The 15,165-nt window shown below is 42.0% G+C and overlaps 1 protein-coding gene across 2 annotated transcripts in view; it reads left to right on the top strand.

The window, feature by feature from the left end:
* Positions 1-15,165, top strand: part of CTNND2 (catenin delta 2) — a 769,728-nt gene that overhangs the window by 400,363 nt on the left and 354,200 nt on the right. For both annotated transcript variants that reach the window (XM_064270645.1, XM_064270649.1), the window contains one exon: positions 855-987. In XM_064270645.1, coding sequence (XP_064126715.1) covers positions 855-987 — 133 coding nt within the window. The remainder of the gene's footprint in view (positions 1-854; positions 988-15,165) is intronic.

Below are 15,165 nucleotides of genomic sequence, written 5' to 3'. Positions count from 1 at the left end.
TTCATCAAAGGATATTTATTTGCATAATAATACAATCAAGCTTGTATTTCAAAATGGACCTAAATGTCTTTTGCATATTTCTTAAGGTTCTGTAGACAACAAGCTTCCTAGAGCAGCTCAGATTAAAAAGGAAGATGTGGGAAAAGGATGTGCAGTGCGTAAGATTTATTAACACTGCGCGAATAAGCCTAGCTCTTTAAATAAATGTTTTTCTTTTATGACGTTTTCTTGTTCTTATCCTTTTATCCCCAGAGAATCATTCAGGGAATCTGTTTATTTTTAAAGAGGTGGTTATGATAATAACAAGGGCAATAATAATAACAGCAAAGCTATCATAACGTTTTGGATAGATGATTCCAGTTATATTTTCTGTACTGTGGTACTTTGACTAAGTGCTGTACCTGAGTCAAACTGTCAAAATAATATATTACAAATTTAATATGGCATAAAAAGTCCATTTAATCCTAAATGAATTATATATCTCTGTGTGTATATATGGAAACCCTGGTGGCATTAAACATATATATGTATATACACATATATATGAATGTATATAAAATCATGTACCATTTAAAAATTTATATTTTCATAATCTTCAAAAACCTGTCAGTTCGGACACACACATGTATATGGTCTTTATATATGTATGTGTACATATGTATAAACTTCTGAACTGTCTACTCAAGGAAGCCTTTTTAAAACCCTCTTTTAAGTGGGTTTGTGTGTAAGAACACCAGCACCGTCATCTGTGGACCATTGCCACGTAAACTCTCAGTGATTTCCCCTGAGTTGTCCATACGTTAGCAGTGTGGTGGGATGTCTCTCTCACATTCTCCCGCCTTCCTTTTGTTCAGAGAGTTTGGATGGAGAGACCCGGAACTGCCGGAAGTGATCCAGATGTTGCAACATCAGTTTCCCTCGGTCCAGTCGAATGCTGCAGCCTATTTACAGCACCTGTGCTTTGGAGACAATAAAATTAAAGCCGAGGTAAGTGCTACTTGAATTCTGAAATGACCGAAGTCAGATTCACGATCGCCGTCTTGGTTCTCTAGTGCTGCTATTACAGAAGTATCACAAGTGGGTGGCTTTCACAAACAGAAATTTATTTTCTCACAGTTTAGGAGGCTAGGTGTCCAAATTCAGGGTGTTGGCTCTAGGGAAAGGCTTTCTCCTTGACAGCTTAGGGGAGAAGGTCCTTATCTCTTCAGCTTCTATCCCTTTGCTCCTTGGTGATCTTCATTTGTCATGGCATCTGTCTTCCCCCGTCTCTGCTCTCTTGATTACTTGTTTAACCCCTTTTGTATCTCAAAAGAGATCGCCCTAACATGCACCCGATACTAACAAGGTCTCATAAACGTAACAAAGAAAATCAGTCCGTTCCCAAATGAGATTCTGCCTACTACAGGGGTTAGGATTTACAATACATATTTTGGGGGGGACACAATTCAATCCATCGCAGTCACCTAGGTTTTTTAGAGTAAGATTGAAAGGGAAAAGAAGTAGGAAAACTAAAGCTGTGTTTTCAAAATGCAGATCTGTATTTAAGACTGAAACATACACTTTTCATCTGTCATGCCTATCCAGATATTTTTTAAATATTTGAATACTGAGGATTAGAGGACCAAAAACACATGCAAGTATGGAGAGAGGTTGGCTGGTCAAATGCTAAACTTTTGGCGTGATGTATCCCATCTTTGGAATCATCTCTGTTCCTCAGTTCTCCAGGAATACAAACATCTCTTAGTTTAACAAAATGATTACGGTCAGCACATGGTCTGTCCTCTCCGTCCTGGAAAGCTTATTGATGGGAAGGAGACTTCAGACCAGAAATCATGCTCCAGGCAAGCACTCAGAGTTCTTTACAAAGGTACCATTAGACATAATGCAGGTGTATGTATTTCATTAAAGACTCTCTTGTCTGTGACCTGAATGTAAATAATTGTTAAGATGCTCTGTGTTTTTGGTAAATCACCTTTCACCCCCAGACCATGTCAGTCACCTCCCACCTCACCACCCTCCGCTATCTAAGTTGTCTAAACACACAGTCCTGAAGGTGTCCCTTTCCTACTTAAAACCCTTCAGTGGCTCCGCCTGTCTTTAGGATAAAGACCCGACTGTTCTGGTGGCTGCCTGGCCTTGCAGGACCTGGCCAACTCCTGCCTTGCCAGATCTCTTGGCTTTCTGTGCTAGTCACATGCCAGACAGACAGTGCTATCTCTCACCTCTGGTCCTGGCCCAGTGGCCTCTCACTTAAACTTTTTGCAACTTCCAAAAGTGCATTCATTGTGGTGTGCGACACTTCTGAAATATCCCAGTGGTCAGTGCAGCTTACTTTACTTTTCCAGACAAAAGACTAGTATTTGCATACAAGTGGCTGAGTAGTCAAATTTTTAAAAAAGATTTTGTAAGCTATAAAGAATCATCTCCATAGCATGCAGGCAATTTTGAAGATGAGTCTAAATTAGTTTAGGAGTGGAAAGAAAACATCCGAAGATATAATTATAATTTATTATAGATTTTGCCTGCTTGCACTGAGATGGATATAGCCTAGTGGCTTTTTATCTCTTTTTTTTTTCTCTCTCTCTTCCACTGGGACCACAAAGCACGTGGTTCTTGTGTCTCCTTATCAGAAAAGCCATATTTCTTTGTGGAATTAGTATAGAACAGTGGTTCTCAACCAGGTCCAATTTCTTCTCCCAGGGGAGACATTTTTGGTTACCACAACTGGGAGGTAGGGGTGCCACTGCCATCTAGTGGGTAGAGACAAAGGACACCCCAATACATACTATAATGCACAGGATTGCCCCCAAAACAAAGAATTTGAAGCCCAAAGTGTCAGTAATGCCAAGATTGAGAAATCCTGATATCGAATAACATAGTCCAAAACCAAAACCAAACCCACTGCCGTCGAGTCGATTCCAACTCATAACAACCCTATAGGACAGAGTAGAACTGCGCCATAGAGTTTCCAAGGAGCGCCTGGCGGATTCGAACTGCTAACCTCTTGGTTAGCAGCCGTAGCACTAACCACTATACCACCAGGGTTTCCAGTGTAGTCCATCTAAGATAAATCTAAAATGTCAAAAAATGCTAACTGTTAAAATGACCAAAAAACAGGTGAAAGTTATGTGGCTCCTGTCCCAAATGAAAGTCATCATAGCCATTCTCTGATTTTAATAGAAATGCAAAATGACCATTCAAAATGAAGGACTGACTATGATTATGGGATCATTTTTTTTGAAGATTGCAACTCTGAAGGTTTCTGTCACAGTCGCAGAAGCATTTCTTTGTACTGCTGGCCTAAGGCGACTCAGGGGTGTGGTGGTCACTGCAGCCCTGGGATGGACCCCCCCTAAAACTTGCTTTGGATGCTGAGACTGATCACACCACCACCACGTGCACCAACAGGGTATGCAAAAGTTTATTGCTCACATAGCAAGGCTTTCAGGGAAGAGCAGGGTGGTTCCCAAGCATGTCTTAAGAGATCAAGGAAAGGAGGCCAGCTTGGAGTTTGATGGTGGTTATGGGGTGGCCCCAGGAAAAGGGTTTCTGCTTGTGGGCGGGACCTTGCGTGATTTGAAACCCTTGCCCAGGGGGAGCATCTGGGCTTTCTTACCTGCTTGCCCAGATGTGGGATAAAGAGGGAAGAGGAATGGGTGAGGCTTAAAAGCTGTGAGCAGTCAAAATAAAATTAAAAAAAAAAAATGGAGTCCATCTGTTTATTATTAGGACTTGCCCAGTGACGGTACAAGCTTCGCAGCCTGGGGAAGTTTGCAGTCAGCGGCCTTAAGGCCTCTCATTAGTGGTGGCACCCAGACTGAAGGTGATAGACTTGTTTGTTGCTACATCAGAAGCACCCCCACTCCCCAGCTCCCATCCACTCCCCCATTCCCTGGTTGCCCTCACTCTGGGGGACAGTGAGTAGAGTGGTGAGCAGTTTACAGATCAGTGTCCCACAGATGTAGCTCCCAATGCCCTCTCCCCACCAATAGCAATGTGACCTTGAATAAGCTAATTGTCCTCTCAAGGCTCTTATCTTTAAATGGAGGTTATAATACCTCTGTTGTACATTCTTTATAGGAATTAAATAAGTTAATGTATGAAAACCTCAAGGAGCCCTGGTGGCGCAGTGGTTAAACACTTGGCTGCTTACCAAAAGGTTGGCAGTTCAAACCCGCCCAGCGGCTCCACAGGAGAAAGAGCTGGTGAGCTGCTCCCATAAAGATTACAGCCAAGAAAGCCCTGTGGGGTGCTTCTCCGCTATCACATGGGGTCGCTATAAGTCGGAATTGACTCGACAACATCTAACAGCAACTGCATGAAAACTGCGTAGCACTGGAATATTAGTTAGAATTACCAATCAGGAAACAGTTAAGACTCTTAGGTTATGATTTTGTTTCATGTATATAAGCATGTTTATTTTTTTTTTTTTTTTGCTGTGGGTGTCCTTGAGGTAAGGAGCCCTGGTGATGCAGTGGTTAAGCACTTGGCTGCTAACAGAAGGTCGGCAGCTGGAACATACCATTCGCTCCTTGGAAGAAAGACCTGGAAATCTGCTTCCATAAAGATTTATAGGCTTGGAAACCCTATGGGGGAGTTCTACTCTGTCCTGTAGGGTCACTATGAGTCAGAATCCATTCGATAGCAATTGATTGGGTTTTTGGTTTGGTCCTTGACATTGGCTATATCACCTCTCACTACAAAGATTCTCCCAACTCTGAGCAGATGGTCCCTGTTATGGATGCTATTCTCCTCCAGCTCTCAGAGGCTCCAGACATCACCAGAACCTCTTGAGAATGGGGTCACCTGTACACTGGAGGCTGGGTGAGAGGGACAGGAAGAGCAAAGTAGGCTGGAGGACACAGCCTGACACCACAGACGAAGTGAGATCGAAGTTACTAAAAGTTAGCCAAAGAATCAGGTGAAGTGTGAAAGGCCTAAATAAAATACACAGTGAGGAATCTGGACTTCCCTTTCTCTCCCTTCCCCAGTCACACAGGGAGACACATATGTACTCTTACGCATAGACCCACACGGATACACACACATGGGTAGAGAACCTCTAATAGGGATTTTGTACAGGCCTATTTTGTTGTCTCATCCTAACTCAGGCCCCAAACTGTTAGTAATTGGTTCTACCTTCTTGGCAGATGGCTGCCTGTCATGTTTTCATATATAGGTATTGATTTTTGTAATTACCTGTTGTCCAAATACTAATCTTGCCAGCACTAGCCTTCCCAAATTTACTCAGTCTTCTCGTCTTTCTATTGCATTTTATTGAATTGATTTAGCCCTTCGGTCTACATTTCATTATTGATATTGACTTTGTTCACACAATGGATAGGCCATTGAGCAAAAGGCAGAATTAAATCTCCTATATGCAGAGGGCCATAAATCATGCTTTTCTAATTCCTTATTACAGTGCTTTGGACATAACTGTTTTCATAAAATGTAAGCCAAGTGTCTTAGGCTGGGTTCTCTAGAGAAGCAAAACCAGTAATGCATATAAATATAGAGAGAGAGATTTATATTAAGGAAACAGCTCACGAAATTGTAGGGGTTGCACCGTCCGGAGTCCTTGGGTCAGGACAGAGTCCTTTCCCGATTCGTGGAGCCACAGAAGCTGGTGAACCCGTTAGCAACCAAGCTCTTTAACCATTTGCACCATCTTATCATCCTATCTCCTATAATGTATTTTTGTTTTTAAAGAAATGGAGGTCCCTGTTCCAGTGATCATTGATAGCTGGCTTTGTGTTAGTAGTTGTTGTTGTTGTTAGGTGCCATGAAGTCGGTTCCAACTCACAGTGACCCTGTGTACAACAAAAAGAAACACTGCCTGGTCCTGTGCCCTCCTTATAATTGCTGTTATGCTTGAGCTCATTGTTGTAGCCACTGTGTGAATCCGTCTCTTGAGGGTCTTCCTCTCTTTCGCTGACCTTCTAATTTACTAAGCATGATGACCTCTAGGGACTGGTCCTTCCCGATAACATGTCCAAACTATGTGAGACAAAGTCTTGCCATCCTCACTTCTAAGGAGCGTTCTGGCTGTACTTCTTCCAAGACAGATTTGTTCGTTCCTTTGGCAGTCCATGGTATATTCAGTACTCAATATTCTTTGTTAGTAGAGGGGTCTGAATATTAGCAATACATGGTCTCTACCATCAAGGTGTCTACCACCTGCTAGACAGACACTGTGTAAAGCAAGTAGTACAATGCCATTTGCTAATAAAATAATCACAACGGAAAAGGAAATCCACAATCTGTGAGAGTGCAGACAAGATGCATAACACCTGGCCTCACCAAGTCAGAGAAAGCTCCCTGCATCCTGCATGATGACTGTGCTCAATCTGAAATTAGAAGTTGCCGTGAGAGTAACAGCAGACACACCCACTTGGAATTGATGGAATCAGGCTCAGATTTAAGGGTATTAGTCCTTTAGAATTGTCTCTGTGTGTGTGTGTGTGTGTGTGTGTGTGTGTGTGTGTGTACGTACGTACACGTGCCTGTGAGGTTTCAATATGTTTGTATCATTTATACTAATATTTTTCCAAAATGGTATTCTCTCTTTTTAGTGATATTAACTAGAAAACAGAAGTTGACAACTTTATGTAAAGATATGCATCTTTTCCCTCATCCATAATTTTTCTTTTATTCAGACCAATTTTGAGTATTTCATATGTTAAAAAAAATTCAAACTTGTTCCTGTCTACTGCATTTAAAGTGCTCATAATTTCTGCTTGATTCTTGGCTCTTTCTGCCTCATGTAGTTCAAGAGAGGGTGCTTTCCATCTCTTTAGTTGACGGCTTTTGAAGCATATCTTCTCTTTCCTGCATCATAAATTGTTCCACGTTGTTTTGAAAGAGAGACCGTGTTTAATTGCTAGGGATCAGCAGACAGTAGTATGTGGCTGTGTGTCAGGCTCTGGAGCCAGGCTGCCTGCACTTGAACCTGGATGCTCTATTACTTTCTGGCTCTGTGACCTTGGGCAGGTTGCTTTACTTCTCTAAGCCTCAGTCTCCCAGTCTGTAAAACGGCCTGCCCATCATGGGGAATCAGTGTCACGCAGAGAGAAAGCACGTACATTATCAATACAAAGAAGTGGTTAAGGAATGTGAGTTATTGCTAGTATATATTGGAAATATAAAGTAATGTTAAATGTAAAATCAATCTCAGTTTTATAGACAATATTTTTATGTATTACACGTTATTTTTCTTGTTCATCCTGTTCATTCTGAGATCTACTATTGTCGTCTATGGAGTTCCTGCATGGTGCAGTTAACACGCTCACTGCTCACCAAAAGGTTGGAGGTTCGAGTCCACTCAGAGGCTCCTTGTAAGAAAGATCTGGCACTCCACTTGCAAAAAATCAGACATTAAAAACGGTAAGGAGCACAGCTGTATTCTGACACATACGGGGTTGCCGTGAGTCAGAGCTGACTTGGTGGCAGCTGGTTTGGTTTGGCCTTATCATCTAAAGGAGGTCAGAAGTACACACTGTGTATAGCTCTGTGCTGGGCCATTGTTTAAAGAAGTCAAGTGAGCCGCTGCCTGTTGGAAGATGAAATCAATGAACCATTCTCACATGCCAACATAAAAGAAAATATTAAAAGACCTAAATAATAAATATACTGATACTATGTGAAAGTGAACCTCTTTCCCATGCGGTGGGAAGGTAAGACAGAAGCATGGTCTTTTGGAATATGGACAGAGAGTCAGAGACAAAACTATACAGAGACACCAAATAGGTGGTGTTAGGTGGCGTGTTTTACCGAAAGGTAGATGGGACTGATGAGGCTGTGAGAACACCTGGGGCCTGGTGGCACCGTACTCCCTGGTGGCACTGTTACTCCCTAGTGGCACCTACCTCTCTGCCCTTCTGCTCCATCTCCTCCTACTGGGAATTGACTTGAGTCCCCCAGAAAGATATGTTCAATCCTAACCCTCAGTACCTGTGAACATGAGCTAATTGTAAGGAAACATCTCCTCCTTCTCCCTCCCACCCCCAAAGGCAGAGGAGGAAGAACAGTGAAGGAGGAAGAGGGTGAGAGGAGCCCTCCAGGTGGCTGCTTGGGGTGGTAGGATGAGGGCGAGGAGCTGAAGTTGTAAAATGCACAGGCTTAATTCTCTGCACTGGCATGAGACCATTTTAATAACGAAAAGTGAATGAAAGTCAAGGAATCAGACGGATGCCATGATAAAATGTCACTGTCCCACAGCGAGACTCCTGATTAAAACCACCAGGTACAGAAGGCTCTCTGTGCGAGAGAGTGATGGGTGAGAGTGCAATCTATGAAACTGGGTCATGACTCCGGGACAATGGAGCAGCTTTTTTTTTTTTTTTAATTTCTTTGAAGTTTCTTTTCTTGGTTTGCTAAAATTCACTTTGGGTTATTTTAATTTTTATTTCTTCCTTGGGCCATGTTCTCCTTTTATTTTAATGGGTTGCCTTTTAATCTGTCTCCCCTACCCCTGCAGTAGATGGTTTGTATTCTGTATTCGTTTCCTGTGTGTATAAGCCACCACAAAGTAGCGGGCTTATAAGAACAGAAATGGATTGTCTCTCGGTTCTGCAGACCAGAAATCCAAATCAGGGTGTCAGTCGTGTTGATGCTTCCAAGGGGTCTTAGGAAGAAACCATCCCATGCCTGTCTTCTTGCTTCGGTGACTCCTGGCAATCATTGGCATTCCTGGGCTTGCAGCTGCTCCCGCCTCCATTGTCACATGACCACCCTTCCCATTTCCTGTCACTGTGTCTCCTCTCCTCTTTTATAAGGATGCTACTCATATCATTACAAATGGTTTTTTGCATGTTCCAAGAAAATCCATAGGTGATCATTATATGAAGACCACTCTGATTTGGTAGCCCCAGCGCACTTTTCAACAAAATCCCTAGTGCAAGTGAAAGGAAAACATCAATTTTGCTAAGAGCTCTTCAAAATTCCAGTGGCCCTTCCACACATAAAATCCTTCACCAGTAGGACATCATGTTAACCTAACTGCTTACCTCTTTGAGGGCCTTGTTTCCAAGTAGGTCACATTCAGAGATACCAGGGGGGAAGGATTTCAGCATGTATTTTGGGGAGAGGCAATTCAATCCGTAACAAATTCTTTCTAATAACTAGATCCGTCTAAAATCATTGGCCCTTTCACATCTGCATCCCAGGAAGAGGACCTGGGTCTGTCCGGTGATTTATCACCACACTTGGTTCTCTTGGCATGTTTCTCAATGGAATTTCCAGCTTCGTATTTTAGAAACGAAGCCTTATACCTGAAGAGCTAATCCCCCTCTCAGGGAAATAGCCCAACTTTGTATCCAACCTAAACTTCTTCAGTTAACATTTGCAATCATTTCCTTTTCTTCAGTCTGTAGGCGAGGTGGCAGGAAAAGTCTAGCCTCTGTCCTCCCTGTAACACTTTGCTTCTTCACTGCCGCTGACTCACTGTCTTTAGGCTGTGTTACTAAATGAAAAATTTCTGCATCGTTGAACTGAGGAAGAGTCATCTTGTTTATCCTGTCATCCTTTTGACTTTTCCTTTCCAAACATTCTCCTAGTTTTCTGACACAGAGTTCAAGAGAACACTTTGTCAAAATACTGATAGAAGCAACACGAGAATCCTACATTTCTTATTATTTCCATACCTAGATTATAATGCACACTTCTTTCTATGATGGTGCTGCCTAAGATTTCATTGCACCTCTCTGCTTCTCTATTTCTGCAACTTCTTTTTCATTAATCCACCCTGAGTAAATGATCTTGTGCTTGCCGCTTTGAACCTCTGATGACTTTTCCAACTTCGCTGAGGTCATTCTTCCATTTAATTCCAAATCCAAAGTGTCAAATCTTCGCCACCTGCATCTGCATAATGACGCTGTTCTCTGCACCCGTGTGTGCACCATCTTGGAAATGTTCTACATTGTTGGAGTCAGATATCATAAAGTGCGGGAGCCTCCCTGACTTGAAGAAGAGCCTCAATTGACTTATTTTTATTCATGCAAATTTATGGGTAAGCCACATTTCAGTTGTTGCATATCAGATTCTGATTTTTTGTACCCAAACTGTGCTGTAGATGTTTTGTCACATGGGTCCTCCATCATTGCGAATGTTGTTTTCAATGTTGCAAGGAAAGTCATAGGTGACCGTTATATGAAGACTACTCTGATTTGGTAGTTCCAGTGCAGTTTTTAACAAAATCCCTAATGAAAGTGAAAGGAAAGCATTGATTTTGCTAAGAGCTCTTCAAAATTCAAATTGCCTTCCTGCAAACCAAAACCGAACCCACTGTCACCGAGTGGATTCCAACCCATAGAGACCCTGTAGCAAAGAGTAGAGCTGTCCCATAGGGTTTCCAAGGCTGTAATCTTTACGAAAGAATCTTTCTTCCATGGAGCAGCCGGTGGGTTCAAACCTCTAACCTTTCGCTTAGCAGCCAAGAGCTTTAAGCACTATGCCGCCGGGGCTCCTCCCACACTTACCATCCTTCTTAACTAATTTGTCTCATGAATAAAAAGTAAAGTACTGAGTAGACATTAGCTCTTTTATTATTTGTATTTAATTGTATAGAATGATTTCTGTATTTCCTTTGGATCTATACAGGCTGGCTCCAATTTTCAAAGATTGTTTGAAAGAAAGAATCTTACAATTCAGAATGTATTTTCTCTTAAAACAGTGATCTGTATGAAAACACCAGACTCCACAGAACAGCTCACAAAAGCCCCTTTAGCCCAAAATATCCCTGAACTAGTGTAGCATGAGAATGATACTGTAATGCCCAATCTCTGTGCATTACTGAGGAAAGGCAAACAGTGGTTCCAATAGGAATGCTGGGAACTCACTAGGAATGCTGGGAACTCATCTTCAGCATTCCACCTCCATAGAATGAAGCGCTGCTCATACTCTTCCTTGTGGGCTCTGGAGTGGGAGTGGGAACTGTCCTTGCTACCAGCCTCAAGTAATGGAATCTGTTGTCTGGGGGGCAAGGGCTGAAAGAAAATAGAGACAAATGAAAGGCAGTGAGGAGACAATAATAGTGCTGTTACTGGGGAAGTGATTCCAGTTTTAGGACTCCATTATATGAGCTGAATGAAGAGTGATGGGATGAAGATTCCAGGAGATTTGGGAATAAAAAGATGTGAGGAGTGGAGACTCCTGTCCGCGTTACTCTTAACTCACGAAGAATCTTCTCAGACTTCTCTGATTCCCTGGCACACCCTTAGTTAATTTTACTAAATTAACTACTATTCTTTCCATTGTTCCCACTTGTAGCTTTTAAGCCAGTTTTTCTCTTCCTGACCCACCATGGAAGAATCTCCCAGATGCCCCCATTCTCTTATATGTAATGCAAACACTCAGTTTTGATATTTTGTGAAGATTTTAACTGCCTTCACAGGTGATGGTGAAGCATACCAGGAATAAAATGTTGCCCTTATAAATATCACCCTTCTGTTTTTTCACTTCTATCTTGAAGACATAAATAATACTACATATACATGATAAAGTGGTAGCTTGTGCATTTAAGCAGAAAGGGTCACTCAGATTGTCTTGAATTCACCTTTCAAAATGGATCTGGTTAGGGACGCCTGGTGAGAAGCTGGTTGGAGCTGAGGAGGTGGGGTAACGAAGTAAAACTGGATCCCGTATTTGGAAGCTCCAATAACCCTACTGTACTAGTTTCCTCGGGCTACCATAACAAAATACCATAAATTGGTACCATAAGAACACGAAATTATTGTCTCAGTCCTGGAGGTTAGGAGCCCAGATTCAGTCACCAGGGCCAAGTTATCTCCCAAGGCTGTAGGGGAAGATCCTTTCTGGCCCGTCTTGGCTTGTGGTAGCCCCAGGCATTCTTTGGCTTGCAGCTGCAGTTTAACTCTATTATCGTATGGCTGTCTTTCCTCTGTCTGTCTGGGCCTCTTCGTGTTTTATAAGGACACCACTAGCATTGGAGTCTGAATTGACTTGAGGACAACAGGTTAGCTAGCTAGAATTGGAGTAGAACCCACCCTCCCCCAGTATGACCTCCCGTTATGTTCACAGGTACTGGGGATTATGACATGAAAATACCTTTTGGGGGGACACAGCTAACACTGTAACACCTACCCTTATTCTAATGATGCTAAAATTATAAAAACAAGAACTCTATCAATAGAGACTTTTAACTTTTGGTGCTTAATAATTTATATCAAAGATTTTTTAGTAAATGATGTATTTGGATTTGTTTCACTGGCTATTCCCTCTACATTCTCATAAACACGTATCAGAATCATCCCCTATACCCAAACATTGACACATCCAGTTATTGCCAGAGGTCGCAATCAAAGTATCTCCCATGTGTTCACACACATGCCCTGTAAGCTTTAGTCTGGAAGGTGCCACTGCCTTCCTGTATTGCTGCTAATGCTAGCACAGACAGGGTCTTGATGCCCACAGTAGGGAATGGTGGTGCCCACCAACTGTTCCTTCCTGACTTGGACACCAAGCATATCTGACACTCTCAAACTGTATCACAGCAAGCTCTGCAACCCTTGCCAGGCACCATTGCCCCTTCTAATGGATACCACCTTCTCTTTGCATGAACCATGGCTCCTGCCACACGCGTGGTAGACTTTTCAAAATCCATCACAGTCTGTGAATCTGCAAACTACACTAAAGTGGTGGGAATGCCTCTGTACCACTTCTCATCTAGTGTTTCTGTTTTCCTATGGGTGAAAAAAAAAAAAAAAAGTTATCTAGTTTTACTTATGTTGTTGTTGTTAGGTGCCGTCAACCCAGTTGTGACTCATAGCGACCCTATGTACAACAGAACGAAACGCTGCCTGGTCCTGCACCATCCTCACAGTCACTGTTATGCTTGAACCCATTGTTGCAGCCACTGTGTCAATCCATCTCACTGAGGGTCTTCCTCTTTTTCCCTGACCCTCTACTTTACCAAGCATGATGTCCTTCTCCAGGGACTGGTCCCTCCTGATAACATGTCCAAAGTACCTGAGATGAAATCTTGCCATCCTTGCTTCCAAGGAGCATTCTGGGTACACTTTTTCCAAGACAGATTTGACCATTTTTCTGGCAGACCATGTTGTATTCAGTATTCTTCAACACCATAATTCAAAGGTGTCAGTTCTTCTTTGGTCTTCCTTATTCATTGTCCTGCTTTCGCATGCACATAAGGCGATTGAAAATACCCTGGCTTGGGTCAGGCGCACCTTAGTCCTCAAAGTGACATCTTTGCCTTTCAGCACTTTATGGAGGTCTTTCGCAGCAGGTTTGCCCAGTGCAATACATCATTTGATTTCATGATTGCTGTCCCCATGGGCATTGATTGAGGATCCCAAGTAAAATTAAATGCTTGATAACTTCAGTCTTTTCTCCGTTATTATATTGTTTATTGGTCCAGTTGTGAGAATTTTTGTTTTATGTTGAAGGCTGTAGTCTTTGATCTTCATCAGTAAATTCTTCCAGTTTTCTTTGCTTCCATCAAGCAAGATTGTGTCATGTGCATAACCCATGTTGTTAATGAGTCTTCCTCCAATCCTGATGTCCTGTTCTTCTTCATATAGTTCATATTCTTATATTATTTGCTCAACATACAGATTGAATAAGTATGGTTAAAGGATACAACCATGATGCACACCTTTCCTGATTTTGAACCACTCAGTATCCCCTCGTTCTGTGCAAATGACAGCCTTTGGTCTATGTACACTTTCCACGTGAACGCAAGTATTCCGGAATTCTCATTCTTTGCAAAGTTATCCATAATTTGTTATGATCCACACAGTCAAATGCCTTTGCATAGTAAAAAGAAACACAGGTAAGCATATTTCTGTAATTCTCTGCCTTTATCCAAGATCTATCTGACATCAGCAATGATATCCCTCATTCCACATCCTCTTCTGAATCCAGCTTAAATTTCTGGCACTTCCCTTAGATGTTCCACTGCAACTGTTTGTAATTATCTTCAGCAAAATTTTACTTCTGTGTGATGTTAAGGATATTATTCAATAATTTCTGCATTCTGTTAGATCACTTTTCTTTGGAAATGGGCACAAAGATGGATCGCTTCCGGTTGGTTGACCAGGTAGCTGTCTTCCAAATTTCTTGGCATATAGACGAGTGAGTGTTTTCAGCGTTGCATCCGTTTGTTGAAACGTTACAATTGGTATTCCATCAATTCCTCTTGTTAGGTGACATTGAGTCAGTTCTGACCCATAGTGACCCTTTGTACAACAGAACAAAACACTGCTTGGTCCTGTGCCATCCTCACAATTGCTGTTATGCTTGAGCCCATTGTTGCAGGCACTGTGTCAGTCCATCTTTTGGAAGCTCTTCCTCTTTTTCACTGACCATCTGCATTACCAAGCATGATGTCCTTCTCCAGGGACTGGTCCCTCCTGAAAACATGTCCAAAATACCTGAGACAAAATCTCACCATCCTCACTTCCAAGTTGCATTCTGGCCGTGCTTCTCTGGGACAGATTTGACTGTTCTTCTGGCAGTCCATGTTCCAGCAGTCCATTTTTCTCTTAACACCATAATTCAGAGGCATTTTTGGCATGCACATGAGGCAACTGAAAATACCACAGCTTGGGTCAGGAGCATGTTAGTCCTCAATGTGACATCTTTGCTTTTTAACACTTCAAAGAGACCTTTTGCAACAGATTTGCCCAATGCAACGCGTCTTTTGATTTCTTGACTGCTGCTTCCATGGGCTTTGATTGTGGATCCAAATAAACTGAAATCCTTTACAACTTCAATATTTTCTCTGTTTATCATGATGTTGCTTATTGGTCCAATTGTGAGAATTTTTGTTTTCTTTATGTTGAAGAGTAATCCGTACTGAAGGCTATAGTCTTTGATCTTCATCAGTAAGTGCTTGAAGTCCTCTTTGCTTTCAGCAAGCAAGGTTGTGTCATCTGCATATTACAGATTGTTAATTAGTCTTCTTCCAATCCTAATGCCATGTTCTTCTTCATATAGTCCAGCTTCTAAGATTAGTTGTTCAACACATAGATTGAATAAGAAGGGTAAATGTATACAATCCTGATACACACTTTCCCTGACTTTAAACCACTCAGTATTCCCTTGTTCTGTTCGAATGACTGCCTCTTCATCTAAGTACAGGTTCCTCATGAGCACAATTGTTATCCAATTTTTCACAGTGTTATCCAT

Source organism: Loxodonta africana, chromosome 2 (assembly GCF_030014295.1).
Source record: "Loxodonta africana isolate mLoxAfr1 chromosome 2, mLoxAfr1.hap2, whole genome shotgun sequence".
NCBI classification, from domain to species: domain Eukaryota; kingdom Metazoa; phylum Chordata; class Mammalia; order Proboscidea; family Elephantidae; genus Loxodonta; species Loxodonta africana.
This window is presented reverse-complemented; position numbering and strand designations above follow the sequence as displayed.